Raw genomic sequence first — 19,310 nt, 5'->3', positions numbered from 1 at the left:
TTGCAGCAAACGCGCATCAGTTCGGTACTGTCCGAGCCACAGCGTGCACTGCTCGGGTACATTTCCGCCGGTCAGGATGCGCTCAACCGGGCGGAGAAGGATCTGGAGAGCAAGGTGCAGCTGCCACCGCTCGGTACCGATCCGGGCTCGTTGCAGTGGCGCGAGGAAACGCTCGACACGTCGAAGCAAACCGTCACGACGCATCTGGCCACGATGAATGCGGCGACGGCGCAGGTCGTGACCGCGTCGCAGCCCGACGAGATCGACCACGAGGCGGTCGGTGCGGCCGTGTCGCAGATCACGCAGAGCATCCCGGAGGTGACGAAAGAGGTGCGCCTGATTGCCGCTCTCATGGACGATGACTGTACCGGCGATAAGCTGCTGGAAGCGACGCGCAAACTGTGCAATGCGTTTAGCGATCTGTTGCGCTCGGCCGAGCCGGAAAGCAAGGAGCCGCGCCAGAACCTGCTGAATGCGGCGACGCGTGTCGGTGAGGCGAGCGGACAGGTGCTGAGCACGATCGGCGAGGAGAGCGTGGAGAGCCGCGAGCTGCACGATATGCTGCTCGGGCTGGCGAAGGCGGTCGCCAACACGACGGCTGCGCTGGTGCTGAAGGCGAAATCGATCGCGGCCGTGACGGAAGATGAGGCAACTCGCAACAAAGGTAGGAAGCACGGGAACTAGTTTCATACGGAGCATGATATTAATGCTTATTTCTTTGTCTTGCACAGTTATCGGAGCGGCAAGTCAGTGTGCTCTGGCTACCAGCCAGCTGGTGGCGTGTGCCCGTGTCGTCGGTCCCACCATTCAGAGTCCGGCTTGTCGGGAGCAGCTGGAAGCGGCAGCGCGTGAGGTCGCTAAAGCCGTCGCTCACCTGGCCGAAGTGTGCAACGAGGCGACGGACAATCAGCAGCTGCGTGGCGACCTGACGGCAGCGGCGAAGGACGTCTCCAAGTCGCTGACCGATCTGCTCGAGCACATCAAGCTGAGTGCGCGTGAGAAGGCACGCCGCGTGGAGAATGAGAACCCCGTGGATAATGTGCTGGTAGCGACAGACATTCTTGTTTCGTCGTCCGACCCGCAGGAGATGATCCGGCAGGCGCAGCAGCTCGGCAAAGCAACGGCCCAGCTCATCCAGAGCATCAAGGGCGAGGCGGAAAGTCAGCACGACTCGAACATGCAGCGCAAGCTGCTCGAGGCCGCAAAGCAACTGGCCGACGCTACGGCACGGATGGTGGAAGCGGCCCGGCTGTGTGCCGGAAACCCGCACGATTCGGGCCACCAGGAGATGCTGCGCACCGCGGCGGAGGAGCTGCGTGTCATCACGACATCGACGGCAAACACGCCCGCCATCAAGCGGCAGCTGATTGGGCGGCTGGAACAGTGCGCCAGACAGGCGGCCTCGTCCGCCACGCAATGCATAACGGCGGCCCAGAACTCGCTCATCCACAGCAACGATGTGCAGACGAAGGAGATCCTGCTGCAGGACTGTCAGGCGGTGGCCGATCAGATTCCCCGGCTGGTGGCGGGTGTAAAGGGCACGCATGCGCGTCCAGACGACCCGAACGCGCAGCTGTGCTTGATCGATGCCGCCGAGATGTTCCTCGAGCCGGGCGCACAGATGGCCGGTTCGGCACGCGAACTACAGCCAACCGTTATGGACCAGGCGGCTGGGCAGCAGCTGGGACGCAGCTCCGTCAACTTGACCCACGCCATCCACGATCTGCGGCTGGCGGCCCATCGTGCACGGGAGGCATGCGGTGGCAACGAGCTGGACGCTGCGCTGGAAGCGGTTCGCAACCTGCGCAGCGTGCTGAGCGACACACGCCGCGCCGCCCAGGAAGGAAGTCTGCGTCCGCTGCCGGGCGAGACGGCAGACAGTTGCTTCAAGCAGCTGGCTGCCGCTAGCAACGCGGTCGACGTTTCGATGCACCAGCTGATGAGCGCCGCCCAGCAGGGCAATCGTACGTACGCAGGGGTCGCCGGTCGCGACACTGCTCTCGCCCTGGGCGATTACACCAAGAGTGTGCGCGGGGTGCTTGTAACTACGAAGAATCCTGCCGTGGTCGATTGCGCCGACGAGGTGATTGTGGATTCGCTGCGCGTGATTGAGGAAGCGCAGCGAACGCTCCAGAATCTGGACAACCAGGAGGCGCTGCTGATTGCGATCAAGCGCACGAAACATTCGCTCGGTCGTACGATCGACTGTCTACCGGGCGTGAAGGACATCAACGAGGCGTTCGAGACGGTAACGGATTTGCGCAGCATTCTCGACACGGGCGAGTACCCACCGTCGGATCGTCCGTATGGCCAGCTGCAAAACGAGTTGAAATCGGCCGCTGATCAGTTAAACGTAGCTGGCGGACAGGTGGCACAATCGTACGACAGTTCCATCAAGCTGGCCGGCACAAGCCAGGAGTTCTGTCACGCCTACAAAGAGCTGCTAACGGTGACGCTCGAAATGGCAGGCCAAACGGCGGAAGATCGTGCCCGGGAAGAGATCGTCAACTCGCTGCGCGGCGTTTCGAACCAGTCGATTAGTCTGCTGGGCACGGCTCGCTACGTTGCGGGCGACCCGGACCGTCCGAATGCGAAGAACGAGCTGTCCTCTGCGGCACGGCTGGTGACGGAAAGCATCAACCGGCTGGTGGACGTATGCACGCAGGCCGCCCCAGGGCAGAAGGAGTGTGATGGCGCGATACGTAGCATTGAATCGCTGCGACCGCTGCTGGAGTCACCCCAGGAATCGCTGACCGATCAGGGCTACTTCGACTGTCTCGACACGGTGCTGGAGAAATCGCGCACACTCGGCGAGGGCATGACGGGCATCGCAAACAACGCGAAGAACTCGAAGCACGTTGAGTTTGGCCACTCGGTCAACTCGGTGTCGGAGTCGATTCGTGGTCTGATCGAGTCTGCCGCACAGGCCGCGTATCTGGTGGGAGTTTCCAACCCTACCAGCGTCGGAGGGCGTCCGGGCATTGTCGACCCGGCTCAGTACGCTCGTGCAGCACAGGCAATCCGTCAGAGCTGCGACGTTCTGCGAGGTCAGGCCTCTTCTCAGCCGCAGGTCCTGTCGGCGGCGACCGTCATCGCCAAGCACACGTCTGCGCTTTGCAATGCGTGTCGCAATGCAAGCTCCACCACAACGAACCCGGTCGCCAAGCGGCACTTTGTCCAGGCTGCCAAGGAGGTGGCCAACTCGACGGCTGCGCTGGTGCGTGAAATTAAGGCCCTCGATCAGGACTACAGTCCGGCATCGCGGCAACGCTGTGCCGCTGCGACGGAACCACTGCTTGAGGCGGTTTCTTCGCTCTGTCACTTTGCCTCCTCGCCCGAGTTCATCTCGATTCCGGCCCGCATCTCGACCGAGGGTCGCAAGGCACAGGAACCGATCCTGACGGCCGGGCGTGGCATACTCGACGGTGCAGTTGATATGGTTCGCACGGCAAAGGTGCTCGCGCTGACACCGACCGATCCGCCAGTATGGCAGCAGCTCGCAACCCACAGCCGCAACGTGTCGGAAAGCATTAAGCAGCTTGCGTCGAGCATTCGCGAGAAGGCTCCTGGCCAGATGCAGTGCGACCAGGTGCTGGAGGTGCTGAAGGATTGCTCGCGGGAGCTCAACTCAGCCGCTCTAGCGGTCGGTGTTGATGGTTTGCCGCAGCGCAAGGACAGCAATCTGCAGGGCTTTACCAACCAATCGCTCAATGCGGCGTCCGAGCTGATCGATCGTCTCGAGCCGGTGAAATCGTCCGCAAAGAAGAATGCCGAAAGTCTGGGTCACGCTGTAAATCAGATCGCGAAACACATTGTGCCGCTGACGAATGGAGTGATTGGAGCATGCTCGCAGCTCGTCCACTCCGGTCAGCAAACGGTGCTGATCAACCAGGTCAAATCGGTTGTTGAGTGTTGCGCACAGCTCGTACAAACTGCTAAGCAGGCAGGCGGTAACCCACGTGCCGCTCATTTCCATCCGGAGCTGGATGAGGCAGTTGAATCGACGCGGGAAGCGATCCAAGAGCTGAACGCAACCGTCGAGCGTCTTTCCACGGAGAACGGTGTGGTGACGGGTTTGATGGAGCAAATTTCCCGCTCGATGTCTCGCATCTCCGACAAGCGCCAATCGTTCCTGGGAGCGTCGCTGAATGATACGTACGTCGACTACCAGACGCGCATGGTACAGAGTGCGAAGGAGATTGCGCGCTACGCGAACGAAATCAACGCCAAGGCCGCCATCGATCCGTCCAAGCTGGCCCAGCTGTGCGTGGAGATGACGCATCATTACACGCAGCTGGCGCAGGACTCGATTGGTGCGTCCGCGCTTACCACTTCACCGGATGTGGCGATCCGCATCCGCAACACGGTGCAGGATCTCGGCCGCTCGGTCAACGTGCTGATCCAATCGACGACCGGTATCCGGAAGGACGATAGCAGCGGCTTGGTGGAGATATCTCGCGGCGCTCGTGACGTGTCGGAGAAGGTGGCCCAGGTACTGGCCGCCCTTCAGGCCGGTTCGCGTGGTACGCAGGCGTGCATTAACGCTTCCAGCACGGTGTCCGCGATCATCAGCGATCTCGACACGACGATCATGTTCGCCACCGCCGGTACGCTGCAGTCGAGCGACGAGGATGGCAAATTCTCCGACCATCGCGAGCACATCCTCAAGACAGCGAAGGCGCTGGTGGAGGACACAAAGATCCTGGTGGCCGGTGCTGCCGGCACACAGGATCAGCTAGCAGCAGCCGCCCAGAACGCGGTGACGACGATTTGTAAGTTGGCGAGAGAGCAGGATGATGGTTCCCTGATTCTAACGCTCCGTTTCCTTCCTATTCTTGCAGTGCAATTGGCCGACGCAGTCAAGCATGGGGCCGCCTCGCTCGGTTCCGGTCAGCCCGACTCGCAAGTGATGGTCATAAACGCGGTCAAAGACGTCGCCGCAGCACTCGGTGAGCTTATAAACGCTACTAAACTCGCCTCCGGCAAGCCCATTAACGATCCAGCTATGAATGATTTGAAAGATAGCGCTAAGGTATGTTCGTTTGTTTAGTTTGTTATCGTTCTTGTTGTATTTTCCTTCCACATCCCTGCTTCCCATTCAGTGCCGCCATGCCATGCCGTTTGGCAACTCCTTCCATTGTGCTTGTAGCCCCGATCGATCCGTCCCTGTATCCCTGTATTCCTATCCCACATCTCTGTCGCCTACACGTGTCTGCACGCCGTTTTTGCCTGGAACGGAATGTGTTGTTGAATGTTTCTAAAAACGTCTAAACGCGTGCACGTGCGTACTCGGGCAGAAATGTTGTCTTGTATGTGTGTGTGTGTGTGTGTGTATGTGCGTGTAACTCTCACAATTGAAGCACTTGGTTGCATTCTGCATTCTGTTACGCCGTAATTGGCTGCTAACTAAAAGGTCACCATATTTTTGGCATCTCTGTAGCACAAATTAAAGTTTGAATCGTTTGAAAACTATAATCGAAAGCTGTACATGCTTATGTTGTCTTTTGCTTCGATAGATCATGTATATACATGCAGATTAACTCTTTATTCGAACAAAAAAATTTCTTTTTAACCTTTCTAATCCCTCTAATCCCAACTGCAAATGCAATTCTAATATAACCAACACACCACTCAAAGACAAGCATCCTCCTTCACTGATACCGACATAATTGCTAAACACGCTGTAAATCCATCCAGCAACCTTCTTCACATGCATTTGCCTCACTGCAAACACAACAAAACACTACCTTCAACTGTATAGGACATCAGCAGCCGCGTGTTGATTAGCATAATCAAAATGAATGACTTTGTTTTACCTTGTTTGTGTGTTGCTGGAGTCACGGGCACAGCAAAGCGCGTAATCGAACCTTCTGTTTTATCGAACGGGAAGGACGGTGTCTTGTTCACGTTCACATCACTGAACTGCGATCGGTTTTCTTTTTCCCCTCTTTCGATGGTGCATGCCTCTCTCTCTTCTTAGCACGACGTTCTTCTGTTGAAGCTTTCATTCCCAGAAGGACATCCAGTACTACTTCGTACAATGTTTCCTACTTCCTGTCTCCTTCTCTCTCTCTCTCTGTCTGCTCTACCTGTTTGCTTCGGATGAAAGATGGTGGAATGTTGTGTGGATATATCGTTTGATGATAAGTAAAACTTACAACGGTCCTCTAACACGACGCCTCCAACTGACCAGGGAATGTAGAAGACCCGCGGAAGCTCATCGGGATTTTCCTGCATGCGAATAGCAACGGGGGATTGAGAATGCATTGAATTGGTGTTTATCTGTGTATACTGGGCCGTACCTGGGGTGGGGCTTTTGTACCAAGTTGTCTAACACGCGGTCGTACACGTCGTACCTAACAGCAACCCCCCATCCCCCTCCCTGTATGGATTGTGGTCGAGAGATGTATATGCGGGTCTGTAGTAGGCGGGCATCGAACACTAAAAGGCAAGAGAGCGTGGTGTAGTGGCGTCGTAAGTAACACAAACGGGATCGCCCTGGGAGACGATCCAGTAGTTTGGCGGTTTCGGTGCACGACGTAACATCTTGAAGGCGCTTCTGTAATTGTCCTACAACCTGTCCTACAGTTTCCTAAGAAACCTCTCCATAAGAAACTCCCTGGTAAAATATCTTCCAAACTGTATACTTCATACACATCAACACCACATCAATTTGCTGATTCTGTTATTGTTGTTTTCCCTCTTTTTGCCTCTTTATCTCTTCTTTCTCTCGCTCACACTCTCACTTACGCTCCCACTCTTTTTATCCTCGGGTATCATCATCCTTCCCATACCACCGTCCCCCTTCATCGGTCCCTTTTCACAGATGATACGGGAGCTGTGCCTCACCGAGACGAGCACGTCTGTCGCGCTGGCCGGCTATCGCGCCGAAGGTGCCGGCCAGCGGTACATTTACACACATCAACAGCAAACACACACCACTGCTCCCACCGCTCTGTCCGTGCGAGCTCCTACTGTACGACCCAATTAACCCCTCGCGCTGCACCGCCCCGCCCCGCTTCCAGATGTCCGTTTGTCGTCGTTGTCGTCGTGTGGTTCCGTTGTTTCGTCCATGTCGAATGTAGGCACTGAATGTTAAGCACTAAGCTGGACAGTCCTGGAATGATGTACTTTGTCGCTTGCGCATGCCCCTGCGTGTACGAAACCTGCTCCATCTACTCTCCACACTCTCTCCCGTCCCTGCAAGCAAGCTCAACTCACCTCCATTCTATGATTCGTCCTGTGTTTTTCTTTCTTTTCAACCATCACCGCAACGCTACTCTGTATCTCTGCCATCCGTCACCTTCCTGTGTTCTGTACTGTAATGTTCTTTTTTTTTTTTGGAAAAACAAATTCCACCATCCACCGGTGGTAATCGGCGTTGTAGGTTACGGGCGGGGAGAAGATCATTCCGGGAATTGGTAGTGTCGCCGCCGCCGGCTGGTGGCTTTCCGATCAGGAAGAGGAACTGTTACGGCTTCTGTCCGCAGTGCCGACCCTGTTTGATGGCGCATTTTAGTGGCGCACCCATACTAATACTCACATCCGGTGCCATATCCGTTCCGAGCATTCAGCATTTACCCTGTACTTCATGTGTATTTTAAGGTCCATTTTTAAAGATTAAAAATAAGACGCAATTAGTATTGTATCTCCCCCAATGTATTGTCTCTGTATGTTGTGTCAAATAAATGTGTATGTTTCAATTGCTTGAAGTGAGTGGCACACAGCACACCTTTCCCTTATGATCGCTTGAATCACCACCGTCTGTCCTTCCTGTATGACGAGGCGAGACGAGTGACTCCCTCGACGTCGACTCCTTTATTGCTCCTCCTCTTCCGCCTGGCTTTATTCTTGTGGTTGCGTGTAGCGTCCTCTTGTAGCGTGGTTACTAATATAGCTCGTCTCGTGGCGACTACATGGGACACGACATTGACAGCTCTGGTACACTTGCTCCGGATCGAACCACACAAGTGGCGAAACGATGAAACGATGTGAACTGTAGGTAAAAATACATCCATTTACTTTGATTATGCTCCCCACGTGGCTGGCTGCGCTGTCCTTAGATAAAAGGAAACATTTCTCAAACTGGCTTACAAACGAGAGGATGGAGTATTTTGGCCAGTTTTTAAGATGCATTTTCAGGAGGAAAGCATTCCCTCCGACATGATCTTCACAGCAAGAAGACGACGCGGTTTCAAAATATTTCACACTCTCGCGCTTTTGTTTAAACTTTTCATTTAACGTTTTTGGCGTGTTTGCTTCCTATCTAACCCATATCACCTGCCCCAGTTTCTGTGCATCCACACAGCATCGATCTCTTTACTTACTAATTGGTTTGCTTTCTTGTTTCTTACACCATCGACAAAACAACAACACTCAACCACAGGTTATGGTGATGAATGTCACCTCGCTGCTTAAGACGGTGAAGGCCGTCGAGGACGAACACACGCGCGGCACGCGCGCCATGGAAGCCACGGTGGACGCCATCTCGCAGGAGCTCCGATCGATGCAGTTCGCGCCGGAGATGATGCGCTCGAGCATGCAGCAACTGTCCCGCCCGGAGGATCTGATCAGCGTCACCAAGCATGTGACGGCGGCCACGGCCAAGGCCGTCGCGGCCGGCGCCTCCAACCTGCAGGCCGACATTGCAGCGGCCGCTAACCTGGGCCGCAAGACCATCTCCGACATGCTGAGCGTGTGCAAGTCCGTTGCGTGGTCGTGCGCGGAAACGCAAGACCTGCGGCAGCGTACGCTGGACGCCGGTTCGGCTGTCGCGATTGCGTATCGCGATCTGCTCGAGGGTATACTAAGCCACTGCACGGCTGACGAGCGGATGCAGCTGTCCCGGCGCGTCGCGATGTGTGTGACGGATCTGGTCGGCATGGCGCAGCTGCTGAAGGGTTCGGATTGGGTCGATCCCGACGATCCGACGGTGATTGCCGAGAACGAGCTGCTCGGTGCGGCCGCATCGATAGAGGCTGCCGCGAAGAAGCTGGCCAACCTGCGCCCCCGTCGACAGGAAGTGAAGGTAAGCGTTGGGGGTTATAATTTAACCTCACTTTTACATTCTGTATATCCTATTCCTTCTACCTGGCGTCTGTTCTAACCAGTTCTTCTGTACCTTCTTCTAACCCCGGGGGCGTTTGGTGTTTGGTGGGACAGTTTCGGTGAGATATGTTTGATATTCTTGGTTGTTAAGATTTCAATTATCACCCAGGAATCAAACATATTATTACCGTGACTGTCGTTGGTCATCGGAAAGCGGAAACGCACGCAACAAAACACTCTCAACTGCTCTGGGCAAACAATTGCAATTTTGAAAAAAAAAAAAAAAAAAACAAAACAAAAACGAAATCAAGTGTATATTAATGTGTGAACAATCGGTGACGATAAAGTGGCTTATCTTGATGGCATTAAATTGAAGTAAAGTAGATAGAAATTTACCATTTTCGTTTGTTTCGTGTTGAGTGGTTTAGTTTCCTTTCTTTTTTTTGGTTCTTTTTATGTTTGCCTTATTAGTTTTGTTGCAATTTTTAGTTCCGTTTTTCGGTTCTCAATGATACTTTTGATTGTTAAAGTATTGTTGGTTTTTCTTATGTTTTTCTCTTTTTTTGTGTTACACATTTTGGTTACACTGTTGGTTAAACTATCGAAAATATTGTTAAGTGAAATACAAAAAAAATGTTCTTAATCCTCACGCTACCATAAAATCAACGTTTTAACATTTCTGTTCAACTGTATATTTGTAGGAAGCGGATGAGAATCTAAACTTCGACGAAATGATTCTGGAAGCGGCCAAGAGCATCATGGCGGCATCCTCTTCGCTCGTGCGTGCGGCCAACGCTGCCCAGCGCGAACTGATCGATCAAGGCAAGGTGGCCAAACGGCCCCTCACCTCCTCGGACGATGGTCAGTGGTCGGAGGGGCTGATTTCAGCGGCCCGGCTCGTAGCGGCCGCCACCCACAGCCTCGTCGAAGCGGCCCAGAACCTGGTGCAGGGTGTCGGGACCGAGGAGATGCTCATTTCCTCCGCGAAACAGGTGGCCAGCTCTACGGCCCAGCTGCTGATCGCGTGCAAGGTCAAATCGGACCCCAACTCAGAAACGGGACGGCGGCTGCAAGCGGCCGGCAATGCCGTCATCAAGTCGACGGACAAGCTGGTGCAAGCCGCCCAGCAGGCAATCGAGGGCGAGGAGGAACACACGCTGCGCCTGAACCGCAACATGGTGGACGGTATGGCACAGGAGATCAATGCACGGTCGGAAATTTTGATGCGCGAACGGCAGCTGGAGGAGGCAAAGAACAAGCTGATCGCTATCCGGCACGCAAAGTACCGGCAGAAGCTGGGTGGTGGCTTTACCACGGACGAGAGTGACGAGGGCGGTGTGGCGCCACCTCCGTTCGCGGGATACAGCCAACCGACGTCCCCGAAACCGCCCCAAACCCTGCCCAAACCGGGCACCTATTCGCCGGGCTCGCTGGGCGCTTCGCCGGCGCAGGGCGCTAGTACGATGCCACGGCTAGGGCAGCACTCACCCGCCAGTCCCAGCTTCCAGCGGCCTGGCTCGGGCAATCAACTGCTCACTGCCAATGCCGTCCCGAAACCGTACCAGTCGGATGCGCTCAAGTCGCCGTCCGCGTTGGTGTCACCGTCGATGCTTAACCGGACGTACGATACGACGCGGGTGGAGAATACGAACCTGAGCGCATCCAAATTCAACCGCACGCAGTTCGACGCGGCCGTACAGGACCTGCAGAACAAGGTGCAGCCGCTCAGTACGTTCCGATCGTCGCCGACGCATACGAATGGAGGTGTTGCCGGAAGCTCGCCCGCGCCACAAACATATGAAGGATTCACAACCAGGTAAGGGTAAAGGTTTTGTGGTGATCGGTAGAGGCTGCTTGGGAAGAGGTAGCGGCATGAATCGGCTTGGAATAATAATGCTCCTTTCATTATGACTGTTGTACCATCGCTGAATGAGCATGCACAGAACACCCTACGAGCGAAGGGGCATTTTGTATATCTGTAGTCTAAAGTCCCCGTGTACACACCCATTCCTTTAATCCTATTGTGCATCGACTAAAGCATGGAAAGCTCATTCAAATTTCGAAGGTGAAGGGAGTAGTTTGGGAATCATTAAATCATTCTCTACGCATCATATCTTAACCAAGGAATGAGGTCGGAATAGGGAGTAGTATTTAGAGTACGAAACACCCCAATCGACATCGACGATAATCGCAACCCTAACCACTAAAACAAACCAATGTTTTTCTCTTTCTCTCTCTCTCTCTGTTTCTCTCTTCTCTTCCACGCATCGCGTGCGCGCGCAGATACGAAACCCGTGTCTTCCAGAATGCCAATAACACTAATCCCCAAAGCCCAAACCCGCTAACCACTGTGGAGCAGAAGTTTGCTAAACTTAACCTAGACAATCACGACATGCAACAGCAGCAACAGCAGCAGCAACAGCAGCAACAACAACAGCAACGCTATCAGCAGCAATCACAGTCACTAAGCCAAGGTTACTTTAACAATAGTGCGACCACTTCGCCGGCCAAACCTGTCAGTAGCACTAGCAGCTTTGCCGCCAGTAGTAGTCCCGCCGCAAACGTCACTAACGCCTTGACTAGCTCACCGCAACAGCAACAGTTCCATCAGCAGCAGCACCTGCAGCAGCAACAACAACACTTCCTTCGCACCACCACTACTTCCACTACCTCCAGCACCAACAACAACAACAACCACACATCCGTGCCTTCCGTACCGACGATTAAAAATGGTAACGTTAGTCTCTTTGACAGTGGCGCACACGATGCAGCCACCACCACGCTAAGGTCGGTGCAGGGCGGCGGCAGCAAGCTGATGACGACGGAGGAGCAGTACCAGCAGCACCAGCAGGTTATCCACACCAAAAAGGTCCACATGTCCTCCACCACCTCCTCCTCGACGACGCTGAAGTCCGGTAGCGCGGGCGGAGCCGTGACAGAATGGAAGTAGCCGTGCCGTCGCATGGGTGTGTTCGTCCAGGAATAATTCGAGTAGTACCACTTCAATGCGAATAGCTTAGTATTCTTACTTATTTTCATCAAGATATCGTGCCTCTAACATCGAAGTGTGCCACGCGGGACACGCTGACTTTGTTGTTGACTTTTAACTGTTTTTTTTTTACTAGTGTGTAGTACGTGTATAAGTAGGCATAGACGACGCAAACACTCACCACGCAAACGCGTGCTGTGCGTGTTGCGTGTGTGCGTGTGCGCGCATGTTTTGTGTAGAAAAGAAACAAAAAAAAAACATTGTGTAATATTTCCTCCCCGATACAACTATTCATTAACGCCACTAAGTGCCACGTGTGTTTAATATTATTTTGTAGTAACAGTTGCGTGTGAAACAAGCAGAAAAGCTTTGCAGTATCGAGAAGCAAACACAAACAAACAAAAAATTAGTTCATAACAGAGAGGTTAATATATTCGGAAAAATGCAAGTATATTAGAGTAATGTGTAACACACTAACGCGCACGTTTTTGACACAGTTAGTATGCAGTCAGATTTAGGGACAAAAAGAGAGATGGAATAGGTGTTTATTAGCAAACAAATTTTGAACGCGTGTGTGTGCAAAACTCACTAATGTGCCTCGATTGTACTCACGATTTGCCTTCCACTGGGGACTGTTGAATATGCCGGATGAGTGAAAATACACACGTTTGTGTGCGTTTCTTTGCTACACATTCGTGCAATTTCAACAGCCAGTATATAGATGCGCCTTTCCCATTTTGTGCCGAACGCAAAACAAATTTAAACTACTAAATATGCCAACGATTGCCAAAACAACAAAATTAAGAGAGCCGAAAGCAGCCTTGAAAAAAGCGAGTTGCACGTGTGTTTTTCGAAGATAATATCGTAAGTGCCATTTTTTGTAACAACTTCAACATACAACTATTATTACAACTTCTACTACTACTACTACTACTACTACTATTTCTACTGCTATATGTTACTAGACACGTGGTCTTCTTAATGCGAGGTAAACTTAATACGATTTAGTCGAACGATACACGATGCGAGTTGAGTTGAGTTTAGCCTCACTCTCAAAACACTTAAACAAAAAGGACACATGGTTATACTAATATAGGTCAAGAAGAAGACGAAGAAGAAGAAGCACCGTCAGGAAGGGGTAGGGAAGGGATTGAAACAGTCTCCCGATCCTTGACCGAGAGACCGTGGAATTGTTTTATTTTCTGTACGTGTGCGTGTATGTGTGAGTGTGTGTGAGTGTGCTGTACAACAAAAGCCAGCCAATCTTTTTAGTAAGACAGACCGCCAAACATAATGTTAGTGTTTGGTTTTGGCTTGCTTTTAAGGTGTTTTTTGTTTTGTTTTGCGTCAGGTAAAGGAGAACTTACTTAACAAATCTAAAACGAAATGTGCTTCGAAAATAGTCAACTTTTTTAGTATTAGTGTGTACTTTTACCGGTACTCTCAATTAGCAGCGATTTCAATGCGGTTGGGCCCGTGTTTTAATAATTCTAACGCAAAAAAAGAATGGCGCGTTAAAACCGTGCAAGGAATGTTTTTTTTAGTTTAGTTTAACTGAGCAAAACATGTTTTGGTTTTGTGCATTGTAACGATCACGATTAATTAATTAATTTACCTTTCCACACATCCGGTTTTATGAGCTAATTTTTTGAGGTTAGACACGAAACATTTCGCAAATAAAGAACCATGAAAGAAAATTAAATTTAACACCCAAACACCCCCACCTGTTGTTTCTGCTCGTTCGTATTTAAGGGTGGATGAAAATTTGAGAATTTTTTTAAAAACATTTCCCTAATTTGTCATCACAAACAACTCACAAACGCTCAAAGCTTAAAATAGTAATTCTCAGGATATTTTGTTGATTTTTAAGATTTGTATAGGTATATTTATTAAACTGTAAAGATCTTAAATCTATACCTTTCGATAATATAAAATTGTGTTTTGCTGGTTATTACAGTAGTATAAAACATCGAAAAAACAAGGGCAACGTCACACGTTTGTAGAATGTAAAAGCAGGGAAGAATCTCTCATCTTGAATGGAGGCGTCTGAGCACCACGTTGGTCCTTGTCTCGTGGGCCGTGAATGCTGTGCTGTCGTTAATGTTAGACCTTATAGAGCAAAACATGAAAAACTTACAAACTAATTCTGAACCCTACCATGGTCGGATCGGTCACATATTGTTTCTCACTAAAACGTTTCATTTCTTCACACGGACGTGTGTTTGTTTGTTTCTGCTCATTCATTCAAACTGTATTTTAAGTACAATAATCTCACTTCATTAGCAGGCTCTTCAACGCAAACTGAAATTATTTAAGATACACTATATCGTACTACAATTGATTGACAGCCATTAGGTTTTTGATTGTTTTATCCCCGTTGTCCGCGTTGGTTGCGCGGAGGTTTGCGCCCTGGGGTTGAAATCTGTCCATGTTGCTTCACCTATCCACTGATTCTGCTAGCGTGAAATGCACTGAAGTTCGCGTTTGTTCAAGTCTTTTGCACTCCTCCAAGCTTCCTTAGGAATAGTTTAAAAAAAAAACACGACTCCTACAGCACAATATATCGCCTTGTATAAATCGATTGACGAGTTAACATAGTATTAAATTATTGTTTCAGTACCCTGTGTGTGTTTGTGTGCATGGTAATGGTGTTGGATCTTTTTAAGTACTGTTCTGTCTTTTCGTTTTGGCAATGCTACTGCTGCTAAACTCGTTGAAATTCAATCCGTAGTGGCCGCGAACACTCGTCGGGTGTGTGTGTGTGTGGGGGGGAAGACTCTAGAAAACCGTCCTACTGTTACCAATACTACGCGCGGGAAGACTGTTTGTGCGGGTCGTTGGGCTGTCTCGTGCCTGAAATTGGAAAGAAAAATGAATCGTTATTCAAGTATTTTTGCTTCCCAATTCATCTTCCTAACGGATGTTTCAAATTTCAAACACAAAAATCCCCAGTTCGAATAACCGTTTGTACCGATTACCGGTTGTACCGGTTTCCGAGCTCGTTCGGTTTATTCGGGGCGTTTACACCACATCCGGGTTCGGTACTAGCCCGCCTGAATTGCAGATGTCAAACGCACGGTCCCACATTCCTTGACCAGAACGCGAAGAAGCACGTTTTTCGGCTTCAGCTTCCAGCCCGTGCCATCGTACTGTGTCTTTGTGCCTCTCTGCCTACATCTTTATTTCGTGCGAAAAGTGTCTTTTCGGTTTAATTGTTTCTTGTGTTAACTACAGTGCTATCAACCACACATCCAAAATGTTCTGGGGTAAGTAGGGATTAGCGAAAGGTGTTGAGGTTTTTCTTTATGACGCACTCTCGCCCCCCGGTGACAAACGGGAACAAAAGTGCCGGCATGTGTGTGTGTGCGTGTGTGTGTGTCGTGATGTCGTGCGTGGTGCGTGTTTCTGTCGAAATCCGGAACCATGAGGCACGACGCGCGTCGCACGCTGTCGACATCACCAACACACCGAAAGCACATGGCATGGCGTGCGATGAAAAGATGATTGTTGGAAATGGTTTTTGTTGCTACAACGCTTTTCTTTTGTTTTCCTCCCTCTCTCTCTCTCCCATTCCCTTCCCTTCCCAGGACTGATCTTGAAGCCGGGCAAGAAGTACTCGAAGGTGGTGGAGCAGGACTTCCATCTGACCCATGCCGCGCTGGACATGTCGGACAGTAGCGGGGACGTGCAGGTGATGCTCACCTCCGAGAACATCACCTACCTGCTGTGCACGCTGAACAAAGCGATCCCACAGGTTCAGCTGAACCAGGAGTTTGCCACCGGCGACGAGATCAGCTTTGCCACGAAGGGCACGGGAGTGGTGCACCTGACTGGCAACGTGCTGCCCGACGAGATGGACATGGAAGACATGGGCGATGAGGAGGAGGACGACGAGGAGCTGGAAGACGAGGAGGAGGAGGAAGTCCCGGCTGCAAACGGCAACAGCAAGGCCCGCACTGCCAAGGAGGTGGCCAAGGCCAAGGTGGCGAAGAAGTTTGCTGCCGGAGAGGTGTCGGAGGGCAGCGATGAGGATGACACTACCTTCTCCGAATCCATGCACGACGATAGCGCCATCGTCAATGGTGCGGAGGATGACGATGACGACGACGACGACGAGGAGGATGATGATGACAGCGACGACGACGAAGACGTCGAGGATGAGGAGGAAGATGATGATGATGAGGATGACGATGAGGACGACCATGAGGAGGACGAGGAAGACGAAGATGTCAAGCAGCCGAAAGCCAAGCAGGCCAAGCTGGCCAATGACGGCAAGGCCGCCGTAAACGGCAACGCCAAGGCCGCTAAGGAAGCGCCCAAGAAGCAGGAACAGCAGCAGAAGAAGGGTGGCATTCGTACCCTCCAGGACGGGCTAATGGTGGAGGACCTGAAGGTTGGCAATGGGCCGGAGGCGAAGCCGGGCAAGAAGATTGCCGTGTACTACGAGGGTCGCCTGAAGTCTAACAACAAGGTGTTCGACAGCACCAACAAGGGCCCGGGCCTGAAGTTCACGCTCGGTCGCGGTGAAGTGGTCAAGGGCTGGGATTTGGGCGTCGCCGGCATGAAGGTGGGCGGCAAGCGGCGACTGGTTATCCCGCACAAGCTGGCGTACGGCACGAAGGGCAGCCCGCCGGTCATCCCGCCCTGCAGTACGCTCGTGTTTGAGGTCGAGCTGAAGAAGGTGTTCTAAGGGGGCTAGAGAGAGAGAGAGCAGCGCAGATGGGGGGAAGTGGGAAGCGCGCGCGCACGTTGCGGGTGTTTACATTTATAAGGGAACTTTATATTACATTACTACTAAAAATAAACACTTATCCTTGAGTACAATGTACGTTCTGTTTCTGGTGTGCTGTGTTTTTCTCTCCTCTTTACCGAAATGGCATGATTCGTCTAAAGTTAGGTTAGAAATTCAAAACCGTGAAGCGTTGTGTACCGGTTTTTTTCGGAACAAAAACCGCCTGCTTCGATAACAAGCTCGTCGCACACGCTCTTTGTGTGAGTTTGTTGGTAGGCGAAATTTTCCATGAAGCGCAGGCGACCGACCGAACATCTGTGCCCGGCTGTCTGTTGGCTTTGTGTGGAATTCTACGAAATCAGGAATTGTTGAACCACAGTAGACATTGAAGGCTCTTCGAGTGCCGCAAGAAATAAAAAGTGGTGATGTGTGTTGGAGCGCTTTTTGAAAAGGCACAATTGTTTTCAAGCGTCTGCGTTACTCGATTATCAAATAGTGTTATAATTATATAGTTTAAAACAGCGCGTTTTGTGTGTGTCTGTGTCTGTGTATTGTACAATTGTTAAAAAAAATTCCCAAAAAATTCGTACAAAATGCAAATGTCTATTGACGTCGCCTTCGATCGCGGTAAGTGAAATGAATTCTTTAAAATCAATGCACACATGCATGCATATCTTACCTGTGAGTGTGCCAGCACGATGCTCAAACACTGCACCCACTCTTCCGCCTTGTTGCCATCCTTCGGCTTGAGGATGAGCGTCTGATCGCCGGTGAAGATTTCAAACGCCTTCGGTATGTTGCGGGCGCCGCGCGACACCTTCACCGACCGGATCTGATTCACGTCGATGCTTTCGCCGCCGGCCTGGGAAAAGAAGGGGAGAAAAGAGCATACATTACACCAGGTCCTCCAGGTCCTGCAGGTTCTCTTCACCATCGCTACCTACCTCACTGACCGAACCCTTGCACGAGAGGTGCGCACCGGACAGGGTGAAGTAGCGCGTGCGCCATCGCCGGAACAGTCGCCACTTGCCCTTCTTCTCCTTGAGCTGGCCCTCGATCACCGGCTGATTGTTGCCGTGCAGAAACCCGATCGCCTTCTCCGGATGGTGGCACAGGAAGCAACCCCACTGGAGCACCTCCAGATCTTCCGAGCTGCCCCCGTTCGAGGCGGTACCGGCATCACCACCACCACCACCACCACCACCACTACCGCTATTGCCACTGGTTGGGGAAGAAACGCCACCGGATTGCTGCGCTCCACTGCCTCCCGTTGGCCCACCAGCCGCCGGACCTGCCGATTCACCTCCCGCACCACCACCCTGGCCCGGCCCAACCGCTACCGGGCCCATCTCGAACACGTCGAAGAACCCGGCGTGGCGCAGCTCGTTGACCAGCGCCTCCTGCTCCTTCCCGTTCGGGAACGCGCTCGTGACTAGCGTGATGAACGTGCGGTTTTCACACTTGAGCGTGTCCCAGCAGTGCTTGAGCCGGCTCACGCTCGGATCCCAGCTGCTGAGCGCGTTCTTGCCCGCCCGCGCCTGCAGATCGAGAAACATCAGATGGATCCAGGTGCGCGGATTGCGCGTCCGCATCGTGAACATGGTGCGCGAGTAGAGACAGTGCGGGCCGCGCACCTGGCAGGCAAAGTGCAGCTTGGCCATCTTCTTCGCCCGCCGCTCCTCGATGATGCATTTGGCCGGGGGTGGTATGCGCTCCGCCACCGATTCCGTGTACGCCTTGATCTTGTCCAGATGCTTCTCGCAAAAGTGCTGAATTGTGTCCCGCATCGGGTACGGCTCGAACACGCTCATGCGCGTGGTGGTGGCGCCGGAGGATGCGTTCAGGATCGTTACGCTTCGGTTGTCGTTGGTGCCGCGCGGTCGCGTCGTTACCGTTGCCGGGCCGGACACAATCACCTGAAATGGGAGGGAAGAAGTGACACAACACTTAGTTTATCTTCTCTTCTTCTAATTCTTCTCCATCTCTGCTCTGTGCACACATTCTAGTAAGGGGTAACGCGCATTAGCTTCATTACTTCCTGGCTACTTGGATCAGACTACATTCGTACACATTCGGTGTATTGGTTTTTGGACTGGGATAGGAGACCTTTCCAGTGTCAGAAAAAAAGCTAAATTGGAATAAAAAGGGTCCAAGTTCAAGGAATAGTTTGAGTAAGTTTCAGAATATTTTCCAGGACAATTATTGAGGATGAGTTCCAGTGCAGGTGCGATGCAGTTCAAGGAGCGACAAAGGTCCCTTGCCATGGATTTGGTAACAGTTCCAGGGACCCCGTGAGTTCAATATCAGCCCTTGGGCCCGGGTTGTTAAAGACAGTTCTTAGACCGGTGTGGGTTTGGAGATCTCTTCTAGGACCGTTTTGGATTGTCTATCAGTTCTAGGCAATCAGTTCCAGGAATAATATAGATTCAATATCAATTTCTGGATCTGTATGGGTTCGGGAGCTGTTCGGATATGGATTCAGGATTAGTTCTAGAACTGCCATGACCTCGGGATCGGTCTCTACGAGTTCAGCATCAGTTC

At 52.0% G+C, this 19,310-nt stretch overlaps 3 protein-coding genes across 19 annotated transcripts in view; 2 read left to right on the top strand and 1 right to left on the bottom strand.

Annotated features, from left to right (window-relative positions):
• The window catches only part of LOC1269749 (talin-2), a 58,487-nt gene extending 44,735 nt beyond the window's left edge, over positions 1-13,752 (top strand). For 6 of the 10 annotated variants that reach the window (XM_061651476.1, XM_061651474.1, XM_061651475.1 and 3 more), the window contains 6 exons: positions 1-664; positions 732-4,772; positions 4,842-5,032; positions 8,387-9,028; positions 9,750-10,864; positions 11,332-13,752. In XM_061651476.1, coding sequence (XP_061507460.1) covers positions 1-664; positions 732-4,772; positions 4,842-5,032; positions 8,387-9,028; positions 9,750-10,864; positions 11,332-11,998 — 7,320 coding nt within the window. In that variant the 3' untranslated portion in view covers positions 11,999-13,752. Of the gene's footprint in view, positions 665-731; positions 4,773-4,841; positions 5,033-6,826; positions 7,730-8,386; positions 9,029-9,749; positions 10,865-11,331 lie in introns of those variants that run through there. The other 4 variants (XM_061651480.1, XM_061651483.1, XM_061651482.1 and 1 more) reach the window with 4 other exon arrangements.
• A 138-nt stretch (positions 13,753-13,890) lies between these two features.
• LOC1269750 (protein melted) overlaps positions 13,891-19,310 on the bottom strand; it is a 34,565-nt gene continuing 29,145 nt past the window's right edge. For 6 of the 8 annotated variants that reach the window (XM_061651494.1, XM_061651493.1, XM_061651496.1 and 3 more), the window contains 2 exons: positions 17,714-18,685; positions 17,305-17,631 (listed from right to left, as the gene is read on the bottom strand). In XM_061651494.1, coding sequence (XP_061507478.1) covers positions 17,332-17,631; positions 17,714-18,685 — 1,272 coding nt within the window. In that variant the 3' untranslated portion in view covers positions 17,305-17,331. Of the gene's footprint in view, positions 14,891-17,304; positions 17,632-17,713; positions 18,686-19,310 lie in introns of those variants that run through there. The other 2 variants (XM_061651499.1, XM_061651500.1) reach the window with 1 other exon arrangement.
• Positions 15,071-16,865, top strand: LOC1269751 (46 kDa FK506-binding nuclear protein). The gene is made up of 2 exons (XM_308400.5): positions 15,071-15,303; positions 15,625-16,865. The coding sequence occupies exons 1-2, from the start codon at positions 15,294-15,296 to the stop codon at positions 16,725-16,727; spliced, it is 1,113 nt and encodes a 370-aa protein (XP_308400.5). The 5' UTR covers positions 15,071-15,293; the 3' UTR covers positions 16,728-16,865.

The sequence above is a fragment of the Anopheles gambiae genome, chromosome 2, assembly GCF_943734735.2.
Source record: "Anopheles gambiae chromosome 2, idAnoGambNW_F1_1, whole genome shotgun sequence".
NCBI classification, from domain to species: domain Eukaryota; kingdom Metazoa; phylum Arthropoda; class Insecta; order Diptera; family Culicidae; genus Anopheles; species Anopheles gambiae.
Note: the sequence above shows the minus strand (reverse complement) of the source record. Positions and strands in the feature narration are given on the sequence as shown.